This window comes from Ipomoea nil, unplaced genomic scaffold (assembly GCF_001879475.1).
Source record: "Ipomoea nil cultivar Tokyo-kokei standard unplaced genomic scaffold, Asagao_1.1 scaffold0482, whole genome shotgun sequence".
Classification (NCBI taxonomy): domain Eukaryota; kingdom Viridiplantae; phylum Streptophyta; class Magnoliopsida; order Solanales; family Convolvulaceae; genus Ipomoea; species Ipomoea nil.
In genome coordinates, this window is record NW_017616910.1 from 1595127 (window position 1) to 1621470 (window position 26344).

General features: G+C 36.6%; 1 protein-coding gene and 1 long non-coding RNA gene across 2 annotated transcripts; both read left to right on the top strand.

The window, feature by feature from the left end:
* Window positions 1–1834: 1834 nt before the first annotated feature.
* On the top strand, window positions 1835–26339 carry LOC109173661. The gene is made up of 3 exons (XR_002052940.1): window positions 1835–1896; window positions 12871–12881; window positions 26328–26339. It is a non-coding gene; the product is annotated as an uncharacterized LOC109173661 (long non-coding RNA).
* On the top strand, window positions 16239–17333 carry LOC109173655 (cysteine-rich repeat secretory protein 55-like). The gene is made up of 2 exons (XM_019322919.1): window positions 16239–16683; window positions 16890–17333. The coding sequence occupies exons 1-2, from the start codon at window positions 16278–16280 to the stop codon at window positions 17306–17308; spliced, it is 825 nt and encodes a 274-aa protein (XP_019178464.1). The 5' UTR covers window positions 16239–16277; the 3' UTR covers window positions 17309–17333.
* Window positions 26340–26344: the final 5 nt, after the last annotated feature.

Genomic DNA, 26344 nt, shown 5'->3' on the forward strand with positions numbered 1-26344 from the left:
AGAAAGTGAGAATCGTTTGTGCTTTGTTCTAACTTTCTTGATTTGAGGTGGTTGGGTGCGTAGGATAAGCAGTGGGGTGCGCAGGGATAATACCCCTGTAGCTTTGTGGAGGTGACTGATGGCAGAGTTCGCGGTGCTGAGCTTTAAACTGCGCCGGGAAGTTGCATAGTACTATAGAAGCCCCTTCTTCAGTGTCTTAGTTTCTTAGTTGAGCTTGAGGAGGGAGTAATAGAAATCAGCACACATGAAATCCAATAAGGGTCTATAGTGGGCTCATCACAAGGCGCATAACTACGACCTTCAAGCATCATTGGTGGAAGAAACAAGAAAGTCCAATAATAATTTCATTCGATAGAGGAAAGTATTATAGTGGCCAATTTCAAGTGATATCATGGATCGAAGACAATGTTTATAAGATTCAAGGTCGAATCATTTTTCAAGAAGGGGAGGATGATGTGGCCCAACATAATGAAGATCCATCAAGAGTACCAATTGGGCCAATCACAAGGCCCAAGTCCAAACAATTAAGACAACTCTTCATTGGTGATGTTCAAAGCGGGTGGAAATCCAAGTCAAGTCCATTTGCAAACAATGAAGATGAACTCAAGGCTTTTTAGAATTGTTTAAGTGCTGATATTGGAGATTAAACTAGGCCCAAATCATCTTTATTATTTTTGGTCATCATTATTTTAAATTGTTTGGCATTAAAGAGAAAACACTAGTTTGTATTTAGAAAGGATTCCTTAAATCTCTTTCTAAATAGGACTATATTTACTTGCTTTCTAGATTAGGTTTATGACTCTTTTTCTCATTGTATTTAGGATTACAATGCTGCCCTATACCTATAAATATGGCACATCCATATCAGTTTTGAAGAGGCTTTAAATCAATAAAATTCTTAAGTTTTTCTTTACACTTGTGCAAGAAACCTTATGGCTAATTGTGGACTCAATTAGTGGCTAGTCGTGGACTCGACTAGCAAATTGATTCGTGGACTCGAATCAATCTTCCTTTCTTCAACCTTAGATTTAGGTTCGTGGACTCGTTCTTGAATCAAAGGAAACTAGATCCGACTCTAGTTGATTGTAGATTGCATCATCGAGGTACTTGAAGCTACAATGGGATTCTTCTAAGTCTTTGAGGAGTCGGGAAAAGGGGTTTCTCGTGAGGTCTAAGGTACTTTGATCCATCTCTATCTTTACTTTTGAGAGCATTCTTGAGACAATATTCCATCTTATTTGAACCTTGAACTATGTTCATATCAGGAGTGTTTATTTGCAGGTGATTTTTGTAGTTTGAACTCAGGGGAGTGTTTAATGGTGGGTGCTGCACATTTTAGTAGTGGACAGTAGTGGTGGAGGAGGAATGTAGTGGGAATAGCTTTGTTCTTGTTGTATTTCAGCGGTGGTCTGATCTCTCTATCTTGCGCTGGCCGGCCGCCGCCGGCCTCCCGGTAGGAGCTTCATGTTCATAAGAACTTCAAGAGACAAAACAAAGCTACTGTCAAAAGCATTCAGAGCACAGATGGAGACATCATTGACTGTGTACACGTCTCTAAACAACCAACTTTTGATCATCCATTCCTAAAAAAAAGGGTAAAGTAGTTCAAAATCCGGTCCACTGCCATCCAAGAAAAAATAAACATATTTTGGCATTACATTACTACAATCCACAAACCCCAAACTCAAGTACTCAACACATGAAAGCAAAGCAAAAGGTCTGATACTAAACTAGGGATAGGGAAATTAAAAAAACAGAAGTAGACACTAAACGATGACGGATATGCGATCAAACGGCCTCAAATCAAACAGATCATCAGCGGATCTAAATATCTAAATAAAAACAGACACTAAACGACGACAGATATGGAGATCAAAGGGCCTCAGATCAAAGATCGTCCAAGCCCTGCCGACATGGTCGAACACCAAGTGCTTCCCATCAAGCCGCTCCGTCTTGGTGATGCAGATGAAGAATGTCACGGCCATGGCAAGTGAAGAGAATGGAATCAAATATGGGGGTGTGAAATCATAAGCAGGAGATATGATTGGAAGGGTTCCTAAAGATTGGGCGAAGTCTGAGGACCAAAACGGTGTCGCTTGAAGCGAGAAGTTGAAGGCCGTTAGTACTTATCGAAACGGCGTCGTTGCAAGGCAAGCAGTTGGGACCGTTTCAACCGCAAGGCAGGACGACATCGTTTGAGCTTGGCGGTTATAAAGGGCCATCCGACGGTGTCGTTTTGATGCGTATGACTGAGAGTGGAATGCAGCGAATAATCAGGAAGTTGTTAGAATAAGTCTTGGACGTATTAGCTAGCTTAGCCGATATATTTTTGGAGTTTTTGTAAAGATGTTTTTCATGCTGTTGAATTTATCAAACCCTAGTCTTTCTTCTTTACTCAATTTCTTCTTCTCCTTTACCCCTTTTATGCTTTCGATTTTTGCTATCAAACCCTAGTTGTGACATTTGGTATCAGAGCTCACCATGGTCACTACAGCCCCAGCAGCCATGGAGGAAAGGATGTCCAGATTGGAAGCCATAGTCATGGAGAATAACAGTGGGCTTACAGAAGTCAGGCAAGAAATGAAGGACAATACGCAGGAACTGAAGGCTCATATGCAGAGCTGGAAGGATGAGATCATGGAGCTCCTACGGCTCAATAGGCCACCACCAGCCCCGGAGCCTTCCTCAGTTCATGGCCAGGCCCATGCTTCTCATTCCAGTCCTGGGGAGGAAGGTTCAGACCTAGGCAGGAGACCTGGCAAGGAGCCTGCAGTTGATAGCCACTCTGAGCCACAAGAGGTTTCTGATGATGAAGAAGGGCATGGAGAGAACCAGTTTGGCCCACATATCAACCATATGAGAGCTGAAAGACCCTGGATGCCAAGAAGAGTCCACTTTGATGCCAGGCTAGGGCTAAACAACCAAGGAGGAGAGCAAACAGTGAGGTACAAACATGAATTTCCTGTTTTTTACTATGATAATCCTAGGTTGTGGGTGGTGAGATGTGAAAGGTTCTTCATGCTAGCTAGGATTCCCAGGGATGAGGTTATGCATGTGTTATGTGTTGATCTGACTGGGAAGGTAGCTCTATGGTATGAAGTATACCTTAATGGCCTTAGGGAAGGGTTCCAGTGGCCTTTGTTTGCAAATGTAGTCTGTAAGAGATTCTGTGGGAGTAATGTGGATGTAATGGAAGACTTCTCCAATTTTAAGCAGTGGGGAAATGTTGTGGATTTTTCTGACAAATATGAGGAATACAAGGGGTTACTATTGCAGATTTACCCTTACTTGACTGACCAATATTTCCTAGACAGCTTTGTTGTGAGATTGAAACAACAAATTAGGTGTTTTGTGAGAACATCTAGACCCACCAGTTTGGAAGATGCCATATGGTTAGCAAGCCAGTTTGAGAAGGGCTTCAAGATGAATGATCAGCAGAAGTCAACCCCACAGCCTACCCAGAAATCAGCCTACTATTCCCAAAGAACCCCACCCAATTCCAAGCCTTTTACCCAAAAATACAGTGAGCCAAATAAAACCCAAGCCAGCCATAACACCACCAGAACCACAACCTCAAATACTTACCAATCCAGTGCCAACTGAGAGAGCAGAAGAGATGTTTTAGATGCTTTGAGCCCTGGACCCCTGGGCACAGGTGTAAGGGCCTTACCTTCAACATAATTGAGGGAGCTGAAATCCAGAAAAATGAGGAGGAAATCAGTGAGGGCCAACCTGAGGAAGAAGAGGTCACAGTACCACCATAATCTGAGGAGGTCGAAGTGACTCTGAGTGCTGTCATTGGGGGAGAAGGGATGAACACAATCAAACTCCTAGGGACTATCAGTAGATAACAAATCACCATATTAGTAGACAGTGGAAGCACCCACAATTTTATTGACCCAAGAGTGTTTGTCCAGTTAAGGATCACTCCTGAAAAAGCCAAGGTTCTCATTGTCACAGTAGCTAATGGAGAGAAAATAGCCTGTGACTCAATCTGCCGCGGATTGAAGTGGCAAGTCCAGAGTGAATTGTTTGAGAAGGATCTCAGGGTTCTCAAGCTTGGAGGTTTTGACATGGTGCTAGGTATGGATTGGATTGACTGCTATGCCCCAATCCAACTCCACACCAGGCCACCAGGAATATTCTTTTGTAAGGATGGGAAAAGGGTGACACTGAAGGGGTTGACTAAGGGCATTACATTGCAACAGGCTACAAAGAAAGAGATCAGGAGATGGAAAAAGGAAGGTGTGCAGGGGTATCTATTGCAGGGTATGGGTCACAACACTCCTTCCAATGAGAAAACTAAAATAGATTGTTTTGAGTTGAAGGAGATATTGAGTGAATTTCAAGACTTGTTTGCAGAACCTAAAACACTACCCCCAAGGAGACTCTTTGATCATAATATACCCTTAGTTCCAGGTGCCAATCCAGTTAACTTTAAACCCTATAGATACTCATATTTGCAGAAGAACACAATTGAAAAAATGGTGGATGAGATGCTGACAGCTGGAATCATCACTCACAGTACTTCACCTTTTGCCTCACCAATTTTGCTTGTCCCAAAGAAAGACAATTCCTGGAGGTTTTGCATAGATTACAGGGCCTTGAATGGCATAACCATTAAGAATAAATTCCCAATCCCATTGGTTGAGGACCTATTCTCTGAATTGGCCAATGCTAAAGTCTTTACTAAGTTGGATTTAAGGGCTGGATACCATCAGGTGAGGATGAGAGAAAGAGAGGAGTATAAGACAGCCTTCAGAACACACCAAGGATTATATGAGTTTAGGGTTATGCCCTTTGGATTGACTAATGCTCCAGCAACCTTTCAATCACTCGTGAACCATGTATTCAAACCTTTAATTAGGAAAACTGTTCTAGTTTTCTTTGATGACATACTTATCTACAGTCCAACAGTAAGGAGCCATTGGGAGCATTTGAGGGAGGTCTTGGAGATTATGAGAAAGAACCAGCTGCTAGCCAAGCTCAGTAAGTGTTCATTTGCAAGGAAAGAAGTGGAATATTTGGGACACATTATCTCAGAAAGAGGGTTGCACACTGATCCATCCAAGTTAGCTGTTGTGGCAGCTTGGCCAAAACCATCTAATGTCAAGGAACTAAGAGGGTTTCTAGGACTTACAGGATACTATAGAAGGTTTATCCAATCTTATGGAGTCATAAGTAGGCCTCTTACCAACATGCTAAAAAAATAGGCATTTCAGTGGAATGATGAATTAGAAGCAGCTTTTGAGACTTTGAAACAAGCATTGTGTAAGGCCCCTATGTTGGCACTTCCTGATTTTGAAAAAGAATTTGTGATAGAGGCTGATGCTTGCTACAAAGGTATGGGAGCTGATGCAAGAAGGGAGGCCAGTGGCATATTTTAGCAAAGGATTTGGGGCAAAACACTTAGGGTTATCCATATATGAAAAGGAGTTCCTCTCCATTATCAATGCAGTGGAAAAATGGAGGTCATACCTAGTGGGAAGACCATTTACAATCAAAACTGACCATCAGAGCTTGAAATTCCTATTGGAACAAAAAATAACAACTGCTATGCAACAGAAGGGATTTGCTAAACTTTTGGGCCTGAATTACACTATTCAATATAAGAGAGGAGTGGAGAATGGTGTAGCTGATGCTCTATCCAGGAGAGGAGGGGAGGAACAAGCTGAATTATTGGCAATCTCATCTGTCAGACCAATGTGGATAGAAGAAGTGATAACAAGCTATGAGGGGGATGAATTAGCTGCAAAAATACTCACTGAGCAGTTAGTATCATCAGAAACACCTTCTCAGTGGAGGGTGATTGATGGCCTGATCAGATATAAGGGCAGATTATATGTTGGACTGAAAGGAGATCTGAGAAGAAGACTCTTATGGCAATTGCATGATTCACCTATAGGGGGTCACTCAGGCCAACAAGTGACTTATCACAGATTGAAGTAGCTGTTTTACTGGAAGGGAATGAAAACTGAGGTGATTGCAGCAGTAAGGGCTTGTGATATATGTCAGAAGTGCAAGGAAGAAAATGTGGTTTATCCTGGACTTCTACAGCCTTTAGAAATCCCTAAACAAGCTTGGCAGAGTGTTTCAATGGATTTCATTGAAGGATTGCCTTTATCACAAGGGAAGGGAGTTATTATGGTGGTAGTGGACAGATTCACCAAGTACAGCCATTTCCTAGCATTATCTCACCCTTATACTGTTGAAAAGGTAGCTGAATCCTTCATGGAAAACATCTATAAACTCCATGGAATACCCGAGGATATTGTGAGTGATAGGGACAAGATATTTGTGAGTAAGTTCTGGCAATCTCTGTTTAAACAATTACAAGTGAGCTTAAGTATGTCCTCAGCCTACCACCCTCAATCTGATGGACAGACAGAAAGAGTTAATAGGTGCTTGGAGACCTATTTGAGGTGCATGGTTTTCCATAAACCTAAGACATCGAGCAAGCGGCTACATCTGGCTGAGCACTGGTACAATACTAACTATCACACTTCTCTGCAGTGTTCTCCTTTCCAAGCTCTTTATGGCTATTTACCACCAGCCATAACATTTGAAAAGGTGACAGAAGGGGAGGGTAGTGAGTGGTGGAAGGAGAGGTCCACCATGGTGGCTATTCTCAAAGAAAATTTGCAAAAGGCCCAAGCTAGGATGAAACAACAAGCTGACAAGCATAGGAGTGAAAGGAGTTTTGAACTTGGATATTGGGTATATTTGAAATTGCAACCCTACAAGCAGGTTTCTGTGTCTATCAGATCAAATGCTAAGCTGACTGCAAGATTTTATGGACCTTTCAAAGTCATAGGCAAGGTTGGAAAGGTAGCATACAGATTGGATCTACCCCCTGGGACTGCCATCCACCCAGTTTTCCATGTCTCTCAACTGAAGAAAAGACTGGGAGAAGGAATTGTTCCTCAGCCCACATTGCCACTGACTGACCCTGAAGGAATGGTGCTGACAGAACCATTGGCAGCCATTGGGAAGAGATTGATCAAAAGGAACAACAAAGTCGTAGTTGAGATCCTAGTTCAGTGGGTAAACTTGCCCAAGGAAGCAGCCACCTGGGAAGATTTCCACCACATTACAAAGCAATTTCCTAACTTTGATCCTTGGGGTCAAGGATCACCTGAAGAGGAGGGTAATGTCACGGCCATGGCAAGTGAAGATGTTGGTCCCGATAGGGTGGTAGAAAGTCTAGAGGGGGGTGAATAGACTTTCTAAACTTTTTCACAATTAATAACGCTTTAATAATTTTAACTCCAAGTGACAAGTAAATAACAAGATATTCAACTTGGATGCACAGCGGAATAATTCAACAGTAAAATGTTACGTAAAAACAGAGAGATATATCACATGCAATATGATGGATATGCTAGAAATAGATCAAATAATATGTATTCAAAATTTAGCTTGCATGCGGACGTGACAAATATAAAATCCAGATAAAGAATAGTGAATATAGCAATGTTTATACGGAAATGATTAGTACAATAAATCATGCAATATTAGATATTGTTATATATGCATGTTCACGTGAAATGTGCTAACTCAGATGAATGACAAATTAAATGCAATGTTATGCATGCATGTTTTACGTATGAAGATGGAATGCAAATGGTGTACAAGTATATTTTATATTGAATATGCAAGACAAAATAATGGTGTAAATTAATTTGCACGCATACATATGAACCCAGATTATGAATAGCAAATATAAGATGGGTTAGTACACAACAATATAAAGCAATAATGATTTAGAGCAGTAAATAAATGAGAGCAGTAAGTAAAATGCACGAGGAAATTTATAGTGGTTCGGAGGTGGCGTAATCCTCCTAGTCCACTCTTCTCCTTTCACTGCAAGGAGGAAATTCACTATCTCGTTCACCCAGATACAAATAGTGAATCAAGTGCTACACAAGCACTTCCCCGAGTGTTTTGTACACAGCTACACTCAACCCCGAGTACTTTGCACACAGCTGTACTCCTACGCCAACTAAGTGTCTTGCACACAGCTACACTTAGCAACTCCGAGTGTCTCGCACATAGCTACACTCAACAGGGTAGTGTTTTGCACACAGCTACACTCAACCCTCTTTCTACACACTATAGAAAATTGTTTTATAGAGAAAACAAATTTCTCTTCTAGACTTGAAGATTTCTACGTGAAAAGCTCAAATGAATGCACTGAATATTTCACAAATATTGCTCTCTGATTGTGTGTATTTCCTCTGCTTCAAGTCTTCAAACCTTGCCCATATTTATAGTTGAGAATTTCTGAAGTTGCCCGTTGGAGATAGACAATTTCAAAATTTGAAATCTTGTATTGAAAGTTTGCCTTGTAGAGATGTTCAAAATAATTTCAACTTTTATCAAATGTCAGAATTTTTGACTTTGTGAGATTTTCCTGATCTTATGATTTAATTTAGGATCGTAGCTCATCTATTTAATAAATGGACCGTTGCTCATCTGCTCATCTCCATGATTTAATTTAGGATCGTAGCTCATCTATTTAATAAATGGACCGTTGCTCATCTTCATGAATTAATTTAGGACCATTGCTCATCTTCATGAATTAATTTAGGACCGTAGCTCAGAATTAATTACTTTAATTAAATTGAGACCTTGCTCATCTTCATGAATTAATTTAGGACCGTAGCTCAGAATTAATTACAATTAAATTGAGACCGTAGCTCCGTAGCTCTCATCATAACTCATCTCCATGACTCTCTTATTAAATCATAACTCATTTCCATGAATTAAATTGAGACCGTAGCTCTTCTTCACTTCCACGTGGTAAGCATAAAGCAGCTTGCATACACCAAAAATTGCTTATGGTGAGAATTGAACCCAAATCCATTCATAATATCACACAAGCCTTTCACCAATGCCCCATTGCAACTTCTTGGTTGTATAGTGATATGAAATTCTTATCAACAAGATTACCAGAAGTAGCGTGTAGTTCTCGCACTTCAACTCTTCAACCTTCAGCTCCATCTCCAAGCAAAATAGTTACCACAGGGATTCAAACACAACTTCTCTACCAAGTAGAACAATGCCTTGTCTATTGACCTACTAAGACCTTTTGACATAAATACTGCAGATTGATTCCAAGTACCAACATTCTGAGAGGTTCTATTCTCCTCGAGAATTCGTAAGATATTTGGTTCTAGTCTATTTTGAAGATGGTACACTAAACTCAAAATAAAATATGGGGAATTCTATGAATACAATTTTGGCTCATCAAAACTACATTACAATTATTCCTAACAGAAGAGAATGGAATCAAATATGGGGTGTGAAATCAAGAGCAGGAGATATGATTGGAAGGGTTCCTAAAGATTGGGCGAAGTCTGAGGACCAAAACGGTGTCGCTTGAAGCGAGAAGTTGAAGGCCGTTAGTACTTATCAAAACGGCGTCGTTGCAAGGCAAGCAGTTGGGACCGTTTCAACCGCAAGGCAGGACGACGTTGTTTGAGCTTGGCGGTTACAAAGGGCCATCCGACGGTGTCGTTTTGATGCGTATGACTGAGAGTGGAATGCATCGAATAATCAGGAAGTTGTTAGAATAAGTCTTGGACGTATTAGCTAGCTTAGCCGATATATTTTTGGAGTTTTTGTAAAGATGTTTTTCATGCTATTGAATTTATCAAACCCTAGTCTTTCCTCTTTACCCAATTTCTTCTTCTCCTTTACCCCTTTTCTGTTTTCGATTTTTGCTATCAAACCCTAGTTGTGACAAAGAACTGTGAGCCGTTGGTGTTAGGGCCGGTATTAGCCATGGAGAGGATGTCGGGGGCAGTGTGCTTCTTCATGAAGTTCTCATCGGCGAACTTCGTTCTGCAGACCAATTCACCTTCGGTGCTGTTTTCGGCGGTGAAGTCGCCTCCCTGGCACATGAAATTAGGGATAACGTGGTGGAAGGACAAATTTTCCCTCCAACTTGACACCAGCAAATTATTGCATGGATCATGAATATCAAGTACATTTTCAATATATTAAAAGTACATTATTTGTGTACTGAAGGTACATTATTTTTGTACTGAAGATGCATTATATAAAATAATGTACCCTTAATTTATTAAAAATGTACCTTACGTATATAAATAATGTACCCTTAGTATATTAAAAATGTATCTTTTATTTATGGTTCATACAATTTGTGTGGAGCATGGTCCATACAATAAGGATTGCTTAACACCATTTTTGACAGAAAATTTAACGGAGGACCAAGTGTGGTTATTTTTTAAAACTTGAAGAACGTCTCGTGGTCGTTTTAAAGTCGGATAATCACAGATGGTAATACCCCAATACTCAGAGGACCATTGAAGGTATTAACTCCTTGCCAAGTGTACGACGAGTATCTGCTTTTCACCTCCACTACCCACGTGTCTATGCTTTGCACCTATGTCTTCACCTCTCAACCCCCTTTCTCTACCCCTTCTTCACCCCATTACCCCCCCCCCCCCCGCCCCCCCAATACTTATGCCATGCTATCTTCATAGCCCCACTGGCGGGGGCTCTTAGCCCTTGCTAGCCATTCCACGGTCGTGGGAGTTCGATGGGCTCCCTCGCCAGGTCGGTCCTGACCCCCATTAGGCGGTAGTCGTACCCCTCTCTCTCTTGGGTTGTGACACCCTCACCCCACTACTTGGACCGACATGCCTCCTTCACCTCATTAACTTAATACAACATGGCTCCATTAACCCCTTGACTTGGGTCGACATGCCTCCTTCACCCCCTTGGCTTGGGCCACCATGCATCCTCACCCCTTCTTGCCTTGGGGTACCATGTCTCCTTCACCAACTTGACTTGGGTCACCACCATACTCACCCTCTCTTGCTTTGGGACGTCATACATCTGGGCCGACATGCCTCCTTCACCCCCTTTCACCTTTTGGGCTTCCCTTAATACCTTCCCTTCTCTAAGCCCAACAAGACTCCCTTTAACGTCTTAGACCAAGACATTGTCAATAAAAATAGGCAATGGGCCCCCAGTCTGATTGTTATTGTTGTTGTTATTATTATTATTATTATCATCATTATAAAATAATAATAATAATAATAATAATAATAATAATAATAATAAAAAAACAAACAAACAAACAAAAAATACAAATGGGAGCAATAACGTGACTCCCTAGATTAAAAATTTGATTCCACATCGGATGAGCAATAAAATTGGAGCCCAAGGCTCCTTTATAAAAAAGAGCCTTGGGCTCTCTTAAATGAAGTAGTTAAATTTTGTTTTTAATTCTTAAGAGAATGGAAGTTTTGAGATTTTTTTTTTCCTCCAAAGTGCTAATTCGAAACACTGCTCAAAGTAGCATATCAGATTTCAACGTTTGGAGCAAAACGCTATTCCAAAACATCGAGTTAGCAAATGCCGATATTGATGTTTTGACTAAAATGACTTCTTAGACAAAAATTTTGTTGATCAGTCATTTACCAAACATTGTCAATGTTTTTTTTTTTTAATACTAAAACCCTTAATCATTGATATATATATATATATATATATATATATATATATATATATATATATATATAGATATATATATATATATAATCGCACTTAGGTGCGAATGCTTCGCCCAGGCGCGAAATAGGAATGAATTCTGTTCGTCCACGTGTCCAGATCTAATGGATGAGAAACACTGATTTTTTAAAAAAATGCGGTGGTATTTTCGTAAATAATTGAACATCGAAGTCCAAGTAAAATGTATTACAAGTGCATGTAAAATGTATTATAGGTGCAAGTAAAAATTTACACTGAGCATCAATACTTAGTTGCACCTATAGTTCTAAGTAGTTGCACAAATAGTTATAAGTAGTTGCACCTAGGTGTATGAATGTTTGCGAGTGGTTTTCAGGGGTATTACTACTCGCTGAACTCAGATCAATGAATGTTAACAAGGCAAAATTACATGCACTTATAGGTGAAAGTAGGTGCACCTATAGTTATAAGTAGTTGCACCTATAGTTATAAACTTATAAATAGTTGCACATATAGTTATAAGCACACCCAGGTGCATGAATGTTTGCGAAAAGTGAATGCTAACAAGACAAAATTACATGCACATATAGGTGAAAGTAGATGCACCTATAGTTATAAGTAGTTGCACCTATAGTTATAAATAGTTGCACATATAGTTATAAGCACACCTAGGTGCATGAATGTTTGCGGAAAGTGAATGCTAACAAGGCAAAATTACATGCACTTATAGGTAAAAGTAGGTGCACTTGTAAGTGATTTTACTTGCACTTCGATGTTCAATTATTTACGAAAATGTCACCGCATTTTTTTTTAAGTTATTAGATCTGGACACGTGTCGCGCGCTGATTCGTTCGCATTTCCCTCGTGAGCACTTATTTGCACCTGAGTGCATCTCTCTCTCTCTCTCTATATATATATATATATATATATATATATATATATATATATATATATATATATATATATAAGCTTTGATGAGCGGCTATAATTATTTCCCACTTTTTACATGAGTTTTTTATTTTTTATTTTTTACATGAGTTTTTATGTGAGGAGGTTGTAACTTGAACCCTCTTCAAATTTGGAATATCCATCACCCGTGACAACGGTGGACAAATTTAAATTTCCATCTAAAATAATTAATGGCTAAAAAATAAGATAAAAAAAGACAATGCTATTTCATAAATATTACTCCGTATAAACTTTGATGTTTGTAATATTTGTAAACCCATCATTTTTTTTCTTTATTTTTTAACCATTAAATATACCAAATTAACTTTTGATCACAATTATTTGTTGAAAACAATTTAACAAATTAATTAACCTAAAAATAATTATTAACTCATAAATTTTTATGACTGGTGCACGGAGTAAGGATTGGAGTGCAATCTCTCTCTCTCTCTCTTAACTCATCAATTAAAGCTTTCCCATTCAACTGGATGGTAGCATTAGTTGTCATCAACTAAAAGCCATAGCCGCCCATATTACTAGATATGCACTCAGTTGATTGAGTGCATGCAATTCAATAGGCATTCTCATAACTACATACCAGACCACTACAAGTATATACCTTTTCCCCTAACCTATAGCACTTTTTCTCCCTCAATTATTTATACAAGCACATTAGCCTCTCAATTATTTTAAAAATAGTGGTTTTTTTCTCTGATATATTAAATTGACATTTTTACCCTTAAAGTAAACATTTTATTTATTTTACTTCTCCAACAAATTATTGTGTATATGTAGCAATGACCACGGTTCGGTTCGAACTGAACCGAACACTATAGCAATCAAATTAAAAGTTTTCGATTATGATTCAAATCTAGAATCCAATATTTAGATTTCAATTTATTAAATTTATGAACCAAAAAAACTGAATCATGAACCGTGAACGGCGATTCCGGATCCGGTTCGCGATTTTGAAGCGTCTTTATTTTAAATTTTATTTTATTTTTTATTTTAAAATAGTCTAAATTCAACAATAAATGTATTTTATTTTTTCAATTCGGAACATGAACCGACCATTTCGATTTGCGATTTTAATAAACTCTAAATATCGCGTTTTGATTCTAAATTGTAATTGGAATATTTTGGTTTGGTTGCTATAGTATTTGTTTGGTTTGAACCAAATTATAATAATAATTTATTGGAGAAGAAAAATAAATGAAATATTTATTTTAAATATTTATTTTAAAGGTAAATATGTCCATTTAACATTTTAAGGGGGAAAAGAGCCACTTAAATAATTCAAGGGGGGAAAAGTGCTATTTTTCCATTAATATATATATATATATATATATATATATATATATGTGTGTGTGTGTGTGTGTGTGTGTGTGTGTGTGTATGTATATGTATAATGCCTAACAACAATTGCATCATTGTTGAGTAAAAATGTCAACAATAATGTCTGCCATGAAACATTATATATTACCAATATGCCAATGTATAATGTTATTACGCTGTTTGTTTCTTTTTTTTTTTTTTTTTTTTTTAAATTTTTTTTTTGTTTTTTTGTTTTTGAGGAATTATTACGCTGTGTTATGTTCTTCAATAATGCATTACCTTGTAATAAAATTGATATATGAAAAAATTGTTAGGATCAATACGGGTTCACAACACCAAATTCCAATAGCAACTTGAATTGAAAATATTGAGAATATTTTTAGTGTAAGATTTAGAATCATACAGACAATAAGTAATTTGAAAAAGAATTTTCTATATTGACAAAATGATATTACGAATTACAAATAAAACTCTCTATTTCTCTCTAAGGATTTTGTTATGCTAATGGGATTTCTATCTGATCTCTGATGGAATGATTACAATGAAGATGAGTTGCATATTTATAGCAAACTCAAAGTCTAGAAGTTTGCAAAACATTTAATGCAACATTAAATTCAATTCGTCTTCTGCGAATAATTTTCTTAAAACCTTAGTCCAAGCATTTTCCTTACTCAAACCTTTGCCCAAACAATTCCCTTTTACTCAAACCTCTGCCCAAACAATTTTCTTTATTCAAACCTTTACCCAAACAATTGCTCCTCCAAACCTTAGCTCCTACATTGACTTTATTACTTACAAATTAAAAATGTTATGATGTGTGTCAGTAATATATAATGCTGCAAAGGTTGCACTATTGGAAATTATTGAATTTCTGACCACCTGAATGTGATCTTAAATCAAATTGAAAGCAAAAAGTGATCGGAAATAGCAATAAGGGTTTTTCTGGATACCAAAAGTGGTCGGAACAAGACTTTCGACTTGATTTAAGATAACTTTCAGGTGGTCGAAAATTTCAGAATTTTCCGTAATGTTGTTTTTTAGAACGTGAGAAGTGTCTTAGATTTTTACTATTGTCCCATGCTGAGAGTTTAAAGAACCTCCTTCAAATATAATTTCGTATTTTTCATATGGCTTGAAGTTCTTAATATTGATATTCAAAGATTAACTACATCAATTCATGAATTAATTTCGGTAGTATTAAAAAAAAAAAAGATCAAAAAGTATCTAGGAGGATGTAAATCATGGTAACTCAACTGAACCACAGACGCTAGACTTTTGCTTAGTGTGTACAACAAAGAGCCCCCTCTTTTTGAGAGTTTGCTCCCACATTGTGGCTGGTGAGATTCGATCCCTCATTATTCTTTTCAAATTTCACCCCTATAACCAATTGAGCTGTTCATGCAGACTTTTTGTAGACTTTCACATTTCAATTGGATGATAACATTAGTTGTCATCAACTAAATTAAAGCCATATGCACTCGCTTTATTGATTGAGTGCAGTTCAAGAGGCATTCTGATAAGTACCAGTCCACTACAAATTAAAGATTCCATTTCGATCCAAAATCGAAATTGTCTAACAATAATTGCATCATTGTTGAGAGTGAAAATGTCAACAATAATGTCTTCCATGGAACATTATACATTCTAGGTGACAAAGGAAATGCACAAGTATTACCTGAGAGCGTGAGTTGAATAGATCATATTTTTTTTGTAATAGCGAGTTATAAATTATAGTTAAGATCAAGTGTTTATCATTATGTTAAAAATTATAGCGCTCACAGATCGATGATAGGATGTTGAATTCGAGCCCGCACAGGCTTAACTTATTGGTTCAGTAGGCAGTATTTAGGAGAAGAGACCAATGTTCGAACTCAAAGTGGACAATTCCCTTTGAGTGGTAAATTATTGTGTGGACCATGGTGCACACAATGTTATGTGGACCATAATAAAAAGTACATTTTTAATATATTAAATGTATATTATTTTTGTACTGAATGTACATTATACAATATAATGTACACTCAGAACAAAAATAATATACCTCCCCTGAATACAATGTACATTATTTTTGTACTGAATATACATTATTTTTATACTGAATGTATATTATTTTACAATAGAAAAAATATGGTCCACACAACTTGTGTAAATCATGGTTCACACAATAATGATTGCCCTTAGTTTGTGCGCACTGGTATTTGGCCATGTCTGCTAAACCATTTAGTCATCGTGATTTACATTCTCCCAAAAACTTTGTCGGGACGGGGTGTAGAGAGCCCCGAGAGTTAATGATTCAACCTTTTGAGTGAAGAAGCCTATCCCTAACATAAATTACAAAGGAAATCCAAGTAAATTGCACTATATGACAAGAAATTGAACTAGTAACTTTCGATAATCATACTCCACTTACCCAGAAATCCTCAGGCGCAAAAGACTATATATATTATATAGTTCAACAACTACTAAGCATAAGTTCACGTAGAGATCGATCCATGGGGTTGTTTCGCCACCTTCTTCTTGCATCCATCTGCTGCACCATTATTTTCACTGCAGTAGAATCCACAGACGCTTTGGGTTCTTACTGCAACTCAGACAAAAGCCCAACAAACTCCCCAACACCAGCAACCATCCTAAAGCTGATAGCTAACGTGGTGGCCGCCGCCGCGTCGCGAGCTGGCTTCGCCACCGCCTCCTACGGCGGTCCGGGAACCAAAGCCTACGGCCTAGCTCAATGCAGAGGTGACGTCAGCGCCAAAGACTGCTCATCCTGCCTCCAAGACGCCGGCAAGGAGATCCGGAACCGGTGCACCGATGCCGACGGGCGCGAGGCTAGGATTTGGTACGATTTTTGCTTCCTCCGGTACAGCGCCGACGTCTTCTTCGGAACAGTCGACACAGGTAACAACCCTAACAGGATCGGATAGGAAATTTTTCGAGTGGCGACAAATTCTAAATTCACATTTCAGAGAGAAATCTGAGACAAATTCTAAATTCACATTTCGGATATGTTATAATTAAATTCTACTTTAATTACACATCCTATTAATTCTTTTGTGGTAGAATTTCTACTAATTAAACCACCAATTATTAATGCATATCAACAGGTTATACCGTTTTGTACGCTAACGTCGGACAAGTGTCGGACCCCGAGGGGTTCAGCCGGAAGCTGAGGAATCTGGTGAGTGAGATTAGTAAACAGGCCATCTCGCCGGAGAATCAAGGGCTGGGGAAAGGGAAGAGGAAGATCTCGGCTTTTCTGACGTTGTACGCACTGGTGCAGTGCTCTAGGGACCTGGCTCCGGTGGACTGTGCTCAGTGCATCGCCATTGCCGTCGGCGACAATTTCCAAAGCTTCTGTAAAGACAGTAAGGGGTGTCGGGTTATAAATGCCAGTTGCTATGTCCGATATGAGCTTTATCCCTTTTACTTTCCAATCGATTCGCCGGTAAACTCCACCGTCGTCGCCGCCGCGTCTGACGCAAGGAACTACCGGTCAACCGTAGTTTACAAGTACAAACCTTGATGGTATCTTACTATCTGGTCATGCATGGCACGGCTTAAGGGTTTCCGTCCATGTCTGCTATATCCTACTACAATATATATATATATATATATATATATATATATATATATATATATATATATTATTACTCCGTATTATGTCGTTTAATAATGTAATCCCTTTAATTTTCGCTGGCACCTACTGTTCAGTTAATTTTTGAATGATTAATTGTGGACAAAGATCTACGGAGTAAAATTTAGCATAGGCTTACACTTTAACGTGTTAGCTACTTGTGGCAATCCTTATAGTCTTATACCATTGACCAGAGTTTACTGTGCGTTGTGCACTGTGAACTCTAGTGCATGTGTAGTGCCTACTGAAACACAAAGAGCTAATAACGCCTCCACTGAAGCTTTAACTTACAACCTTCCAAATAGAAGTCCGATCCGGATACCATTAGACCACATAGTCCTGATACAATAATGCAATTTGAGTTGAAAACATTTCAATATTTACTCTCACTATTATGACAAGGGAAATGGTAACTTTCAGTACATACCATGTAAGCAATATAATCAAAATCTATCAAGATAATTGAAAAAGATGTCTCAATTACACATATTTTGCTTTTTTTTTTTTTTTTGATAGTTTAATTATTACACATTTTTTGATAGTTCACTAGCCGGCAAAGAATCACAAGGTAAACCAACCTAGATTACCCGTAGTTGATCGGCTTAAATTGAGAAAGTCAATTAAGATGTGAAATAAAGTCAAATGTGGAGTATTTTTGCATTTAATGAGTTAGGTTTGCATTAAATATGTTTACAACAAGAATTGTAATTAAATCTCTAGGCACACAAATCTACCGCTAATATTCACTTGAGTTTGTTATAAATAGGTTATCCCTCTCCATTGTAAGACATCACATCCCATTAGATTGCAAAGCTTAGCATAGCAAAGTATCCTTAAAGAGAGATAGAGAGTTATATTTGTAACTCCTATTGTAATATCTTTTTGCCAATACAAAAAATTCTTCTTAAAAATTGTTTTATTGTGTGTATGATTTATTCTAAATCTTACACTATAAATATTCTCAATATTTATAGCCCAAGCTGTTATTGTAATTAGGTGTTGTGAACTCGTATCGATCCTAACAAGTGGTATTAAAGCCCTATATATGTTGGTTCAAAGATATATCTTTTTTGTATCGTTTATGTTAGAATAAATTCTGGTAAAGTGATTGTACATACATGTCTAGGAAAAAGCTCTAGTTAAGACTTGGTATTCAAGCAGTCCATTTATGACTCACCTATCTTCCCCAGAATGATTTTCCTGGTGTACTGTTGACAAGGTCAGTAGTGTTCTATTATACGATGCTGTTTAGATATATTGTTCAGAATTTGAATCAAGAACAACACTTACAATGGCATCAAAGTATGAGATTGAAAAGTTCAATGGAAACAATTTCTCATTGTGGAAAATGAGATTGAAAGTAGCTTCTTTTTTTTTTTTTTTTTTTTTTTTTTTCTTTTTTGAGATTGAAAGTAGTTCTTAGGGTGTGTCAACGGAGCCTGGCTACAGTGGGAGGTCGGATTCAAAGCGTGTGTAGAACTTGAATCCGAGAAAAGGATCAAGTGGTTGAGGTCGGATAATGGAGGAGAATATAAAAGTTCTATTTTTGTTCATATTTAAATATAAAATTATTCACCAAAGATTTTATAAATCTACAGTATAGAATTTATGAATCTACAGTTTAAAAATCTATGAATCTCGCGTTCTGTACCTATATACCTGGTACTATTTTGGGTCTAGCGACCCGGTTAATAAAGCTAATATTTTCTTGCCCTGTTCTATATCTATATCGCCCGATTTATGGTGGACCCGGTCCCTATAAAACCATGAATATACCCGGCCTACAGGCACCCTAGTCTAGTGGTCTCTAGTCTATACCCGGCCTCAACCTAGTCACTTGGGGTTCGATTCCTATTAGTAGCACTAGCATAATTAGCTGTAGCCCATTCATTGGGCCGTGATCTTTGTATTTGGATCTTTATATTAGTAGCGCTAGCATAATTTCCCTCTTTGCAACGACGAGCCAACAGATCGACAAATTACTCTCTCGTTCGTCAACCTACAGTACCCTCCGTGTAGCAGCTTCGTCGCAGCAACAGATCGACATATTCCTCTCTCGTTCGTCGACCTATAGTACCCTCTGCATAGTAGCTTCTTCCGGCAAAGCTGTGTGGTGGTGGTTGGTGATTGGTGGCGTAGTAAGTACTTACTGCGAAGAATGTCGACAGAAGAGGTCTCGCACTCTCACCGTTGGTTGTATGTTTTTTTTTTAAAAATATATAATATATGTTTTAATAAATAAATAAATAAAATAAAATAAAAAAACAAAAACAGAAAATATTTTAAACGACTTGCGTCAACCATGTGAAGACTTTACTTTGAACTTAATTGAATAACATTACAGGTTTAAGAGATTTAAATAGAGATTTGTTTTATTTAGAGGACCCAATTACAGTATCTAATCGACTTAAGGAGTCAATCTAATACTTTTTTTTCCTACAAAATAATTAAATTTTTTACTTCCATATTTTAAACACTTAGCAAAAAATCTCTATCTCAAACAAAATTCAAGTTCAATTCCCTCGCTCTGAGCAGATTTCAGACCCTATTGCGCGCCTCAAACAAAATTTCCCTCTCAGACTTTTTTCACAAAATTTCTTCCCTCAAACAAATTTCTTTGCCGCACCTCACGCCCACCATTGCATAACAATGCCAACACCCCGACGTCGGCTTCAATTCCTTTCGCACAGCCGCTCAGCCACCGCCCCGCACAACGCTCACCACTTCGCACACTGCACACCAGCCTCACCGCCGCACTCCCGAACCGCCGGATAGCAGCAAAGCCGCACACCCGCGTCGCCGGACAGCTGCACCGCCTCCACTGTGACAAATCTTTAGGGTTTATGAGACCTAAATACTAGTGTATTTAAATTTGTACATCTCAATACAGATTTTTTATATCACTAAATCTGGATCTTTCCATTCTGTAGGTTTCTTAGTTTTAGTAGGTGGAGATCCCGGTGTTGGCAAGAGCACATTATTGTTGTAGGTATGACATTTTGAAGGATTAATAAGTGTTTCAAGTTTAGTAAATATTTGAATGAATGTCGATTCTTCTCCAAATTCAATATTGGTGATTTTCTCCAGAAAATCAAGAAGAACTTTACAAATGTTCTTCTCTTCAAATGCTTTGTTTATTAGTGAAAGATTTTGTGCTCAACATGTGTGGAGCTCTGAGGTTTTGTCCTGAGACAAATTGATATTTCTGTGCTATTGTAGACAAGTAATAAAAAATTATCATTGACATCATGCATCCCTTCAAGCTATGTGTTTCTGTTACTCAGAGTAGTCCAATGATTGATAGTTACAGAATATCTACCCAAGGCACTTCTACTTGGCTTAGGCTTATTTATATCCAAAGCATATCTTTCTAATCAACTTTTGAGTTTTGTATTGTTGGTTTTGACAATTTTCAAAAAAATCATTTTCTATGCTCTTGAAGCGAAAAGGTATTGAAGCCAATAATGGCTGTGAAGTTTGCACTGGATATTGCAAGGTTAGCAGACTTTGGCAATTTTTTAGTTTCATATTAGCATTACCACATGCCTATTGACAGATGCTTTATGTGCATAATAAATAATTTCTCTGTAGTCTGAGTAAGTGTTGAAAACAATGTTCCCCTAATTCCCTTTTTGTGTTTTGATGTGGTTTATTATGCCATAATTGTTCACTTCACAAGGCCACAACATCTTGCACGGTCTTGAAAGGAAGATGTACAATATCTTATCATTGTTTTGTTTATAAGGCTTGAACAAAAGCCTGAAGCAATAATTCATAGAGATTTTTGGAGCCTTCGTAAGTTTCCTTAATGTTTTATCTGATTACTTTCTAGTAAAACTCTGTTTCTGTCTTGGTTTATGCTGAAGTACCTAAGCAGAGTGCAGAATCTTTTGAACTCTTCAATTGAATTAGCAGAAATATACTACGGGATGATTCTGGACATCTAAAGGTTGCTGATTTTGGACTAAGCAAACTTAGTGAGATTTACAAAATCAATAAAAGAAGATAAACCTTTGAGAAGCCAGGAGACTTCATGTAAGTATTCTCTCAGATAAGAAGCCATCTAGTCTAGAAGTGCTCATTTTTATCTGATTCCAAACAACATGTATATCTGTGTTAATTTAGTAGTTGTATATGTTTATATCTGATCAAACCTCATCATTTTTTCTTGCTCAGGATGATACTACCATTTCAAATGGGAATAAAGATTCCCTTGGTTTTGATGACATGTCTGATACTGAAGTTGAAAAGAGACTACAGGTATACTGATGTAGCTCTTTAAGTCTTTTGATTTTGAAAACTTGGATTTTAATTAGTCTTTCTATATACAGTTCCATCTTGTCTCCCTTTTCTTCTTTTTGAAAACAAATAACTGTTTTGTAATACATCCAAATAAGGTTTAACATGAATTTTCATGATCACATTTTTTTTTTTTTTGAAAACGAAATTATTTTATTAAGTCATGATAAAGAGCAGTACAGATGAAAGATGTAGGGGTGGTAAACCACTCATTCTTCCAAGTAACTATCACTTTGGCAGCATGTTTGAGCAGCTGAAGCTGACTGTATTTTCATGACTTTTTTGTTCAATAAGAATTTGATCGAAGTTGAAGAGATTACTGAGGCTCTGAAGATGGTTAAAGTGGTGTAGATTAGTTAACTCAAAGAGAATATACAGTTTTTATTATGTGGTTGCGTGGTTTGTGTTGGTTGATCCTCTGATCACACAGAACAAGTAAGAGTTCCTTTGCCATTTAAGATGCATTGTCATCTAAAGTTAAAGTATAATCCTCTAGCTACTGTAGGATAGAAGTGTTTCTGGTGTATAATTTTATGAGGATAAATTATAATTAGTCATATTTACATTTGGCCAAGCAGATGAACTGGCAAAAATTGAAACAAATTGATCAAATTAGGCCACTATCACAATCACAAAAACTAGAAGGATTGGCCAAAATTGCAAATTCGGGTAAATTATTTTTTACTTTTATTTTCTTCATCCCTTGCTATGAGGTTTTTGCTTATCTCTTCTCCAAGAAACTGAGAAACAAATAACCTTTCATCATCTTTTATATTGCTTTTTAATTCTTGTGTCCAGGCAAAGCGGTTATTGATCTGGTGCGTTCAGAATGGACCGATATTATATCAAGTTATATAGAGTAGGTATGATTTGACGTTGTGATCATTTAGACTTGGTTCGTGGATCGGAATTATTTTTTGTAGTATTATGACTTGGATGATGATTTGATTATAATTAGTCATGCTCAGTATTTTGACTTGTTATTATGAACCTTGCTTAGTTTGTGCAATGTAACTACACTTGGCCATGGTGAATGGATAAATTGTTTTTTATTTATATTATTAAAATTTAAGCAGGTTAAAAACGGTTTGAGACAACGGTTAAAAGTTGTCTATTTTACAATAGACAACAGTTTGAAACTGTTGTCTTTTTTACAAAAGACCACAGTTTGAAACTGTTGTTTTTTCTACAAAAGACAACAGTTTATGGGTGTGACTTTTAACAACAGCGATTTCAACAACACACAATAGACAACAGTTTATAACTGTTGTCTTTTAAAGAAAAGACAACAGTTAAAAACTGTTGTCTATGTGCATCACTTTTAACAACACCGGTTTCAACAACATTGAATTGACAACGGGTCAAAAATCGTTGTCTTTGGAAGAAACGACAACGGTTTAAAACCGTTGTCTATGTTCGTGACTTTTAACAACACCGGTTTCAACAACACTTAATAGACAACGGTTAAAACACTGTTGTCGTTTATAGAAAAGACAACGGTTAAAAACCGTTATTTATGTGCGTCACTTTTAACAATACCGGTTTCAACAACACTTAATAGACAACGGTTCAAAAACCATTGTCGTTTCTAGAAAAAACAACAGTTATTAACCGTTGTCTATGTGTGTGACTTACAACACCGGTTTCAACAACACTTAATAGACAACAATTAAAAATCGTTGTCATTTCTAGAAAAGACAACGATTATTAACCGTTGTCTATGTGCGTGACTTACAACAACACCAGCTTCAACAACACTTAATAGACAACGGTTAAAAAACCGTTGTTGTTTCTAGAAAAGACAACGGTTATTAACCGTTGTCTATGTGCGTGACTTACAACAACACCGGCTTCAACAACACTTAATAGACAACGGTTAAAAAACCGTTGTTGTTTCTAGAAAAGACAACGGTTAAAAAACCGTTGTCTATGCGCGGGACTTACAACAACACCGGTTTCAACAACAGAAATTATACCCCTACGACAACGGTTATTAACCGTTGTCTATGTGCATTTTTCTTGTAGTGTAGCTATCATGATTGAAAATGTTTGGTAAAATTAACTTTTTGATAAGTTGATAAATATAAAAGACAAAAAAGGACATCTTCATAAAATATAAATTAATTTGTTTACATATTAAAGTTTACCATTTTTTCTTTTTTTTTAAAAAAGTAACATTTTGAAATAAAATTATTAGCATTATCATGATTTAAGATCCCATAATGAAGTAGCAATATTGTTGCAAATCTCCTTCATATAATAATAATAATAATAATAATAATAATAATAATAATAATAATAATTGCAGTAAAAGTTGCGGATAAAGGATAAGAGAAAAGGATTTTAATTGAGAAGGATAAATGAGATCATTTCATTAAAATAATTAGGACAAAGATGAAAAAAAAGTTAAGCTACTAGCTTATTTTGAAACGCAATGTAGCATTTCAAAATAAGCTCTTATTTTAAGCTATGAGTAAGAGCTAATTTTGAAAACATTACTAAACAGAGCTTATATCTTATTAATAAATTAAAATAAGTTATAAGCTCCTAAATAAGTTCCGCCAAACAGAGCTTTAGATGGAGCTATCCATAATTGATACTATCCTGAAAACTTTCTTAATAACTCACCAAATTAAACACTTTGCTCTTATAGTAACCCCCGCTGGCAGCGTTATCTCGCCGTGAAATATTATCTGATATGAAAGAAAGAGATCACAGAGATTAGGGAGAGACGACAGGCATACATGTCGGATAAGCCGATAAGGTTTGTTACTTCTAACGCGTGGCCGGGAAAAAATGCAATTTCTTTTGATGATTTGGTTCAATTGAGCACATATATACGTGCTACAATTACTACAAAATTATTACCTTAGACAAAATATACATACGTGTCTAATTGTATATTATATGAATAGATTCTGGTGAAAATATATAATGTTTTCTATAAAAATATAGAATAGACTCATATGTACATCAAACTTTATTAATGCTTGAAAAATAAAGTGTAAAATGTGAAGCAACTCAATAAATATTATAAATTTTTTAAAGTTTGTAATAATTATGAAAATGATAGCATTTTTTTTCTTATTTTTTCACTCTTGATTAGCCCAAATGAACATAGGAGATTATTCTATGTTGTCTTATAAGAAGCATTGTTCCCATATGATTTTAATTCTAAATATATGTGTGTGTATGTCAAATTAATAATTCAACTTTTAAATTTTTAAATTTTATGTCAATAACTTTGTGGTCTAGTGACATGAATTGACTTCTTTAAATGGGAGGTCATGAGTTTGGTTTCCAGGAGGGGCTATACTCTTTGTGAAATCCTCTTCTTTATTCTTTTATTATGTTGAGAAAGAGTTATGAACAAATACTGCACTATTGAAAGTTACTTGAATTCCCGCCGATGTACGTGCTTCAGTAGGATTGTATTAAATTTTGAATTTGATTATTATTGTTAAACCTTTCTCAGTCGAGCCCATAATTTACCTACCCTTAGATACCAATCGTTATGCTGTGCATCCGTATGCACCATGCATGGTGCATACGAATGCCAAAACGACGTCGTTTTATTAAAAAACGCGCGTCTCCCCTTTAAAAAAAATTCAGGTTCGATTCCCAGCAACAACATTATATTCATTCATTCTGAAATTTTAGTTCATAGATTATGGAATTATAGTTCATTGATTATGGAATTATAGTTCATCGATTATGAAATTGTAGTTCATCGATTCTGAAATTTTAGTTTATAGATTATGGAATTTTAGTTCATTCATTCTGGAATTTTTAGTTCATAGATTAGATTATGGAATTATAGTTCATCGATTATGGAATTATAGTTCATCGATTATGGAATTTTAGTTCATCGATTATGGAATTTTAGTTCGAACATGATTTTCTTTTTTAAGGGAAGACGCGCGTTTTATTAAAACGACGTCGTTTTTGCATCCGTATGCACCATGGATGCACAACATAATTTGCCCTTAGATACTAGTTGTAAATTTTTCTCCATAAAAATATTTGCAATAATGTTTCTTTGACCATAGACATGCATGGAACAAAGAAGAAAAGAATCGGATCGACATACAATGTATGGTCCCTTTCTTCTAATGTCATAATGGGGTCACTGCAGACCATGTTTTAAAACTTTTTTTTTTAAATATTATTTTTTTCCTTATTACATATATATATATATATATATATATATATATAGAGAGAGAGAGATGAGTTCGGATGAGGATCACTATATTATAGAGAACTGTGCTGGTGTAGTTGTGTGCCATTAGTTTGTATGTCGTGTGCATGACCTAATGTAATCGTGTGCCACAGTTTGTATCTCGTGTGCATTAGTTTGTTAATTAATGCCGTATAGATTCGAAATCTGATATTTACATGTATTCTTGTGTGTCATTGTGTATTACATTGTGTGCATGATACTAATTTGTTGTGTGTCCGTAATCAGTCTGCACAATCCTCTATATATTTTGGTCCTCATGTAACCTCAACTCTATATATATATATATATATATATATATATATATATATATATATATATATATATATATATATATATATATATATATATATATATATATACTAATAAGAGTCCAAGAGAGTTAGGCC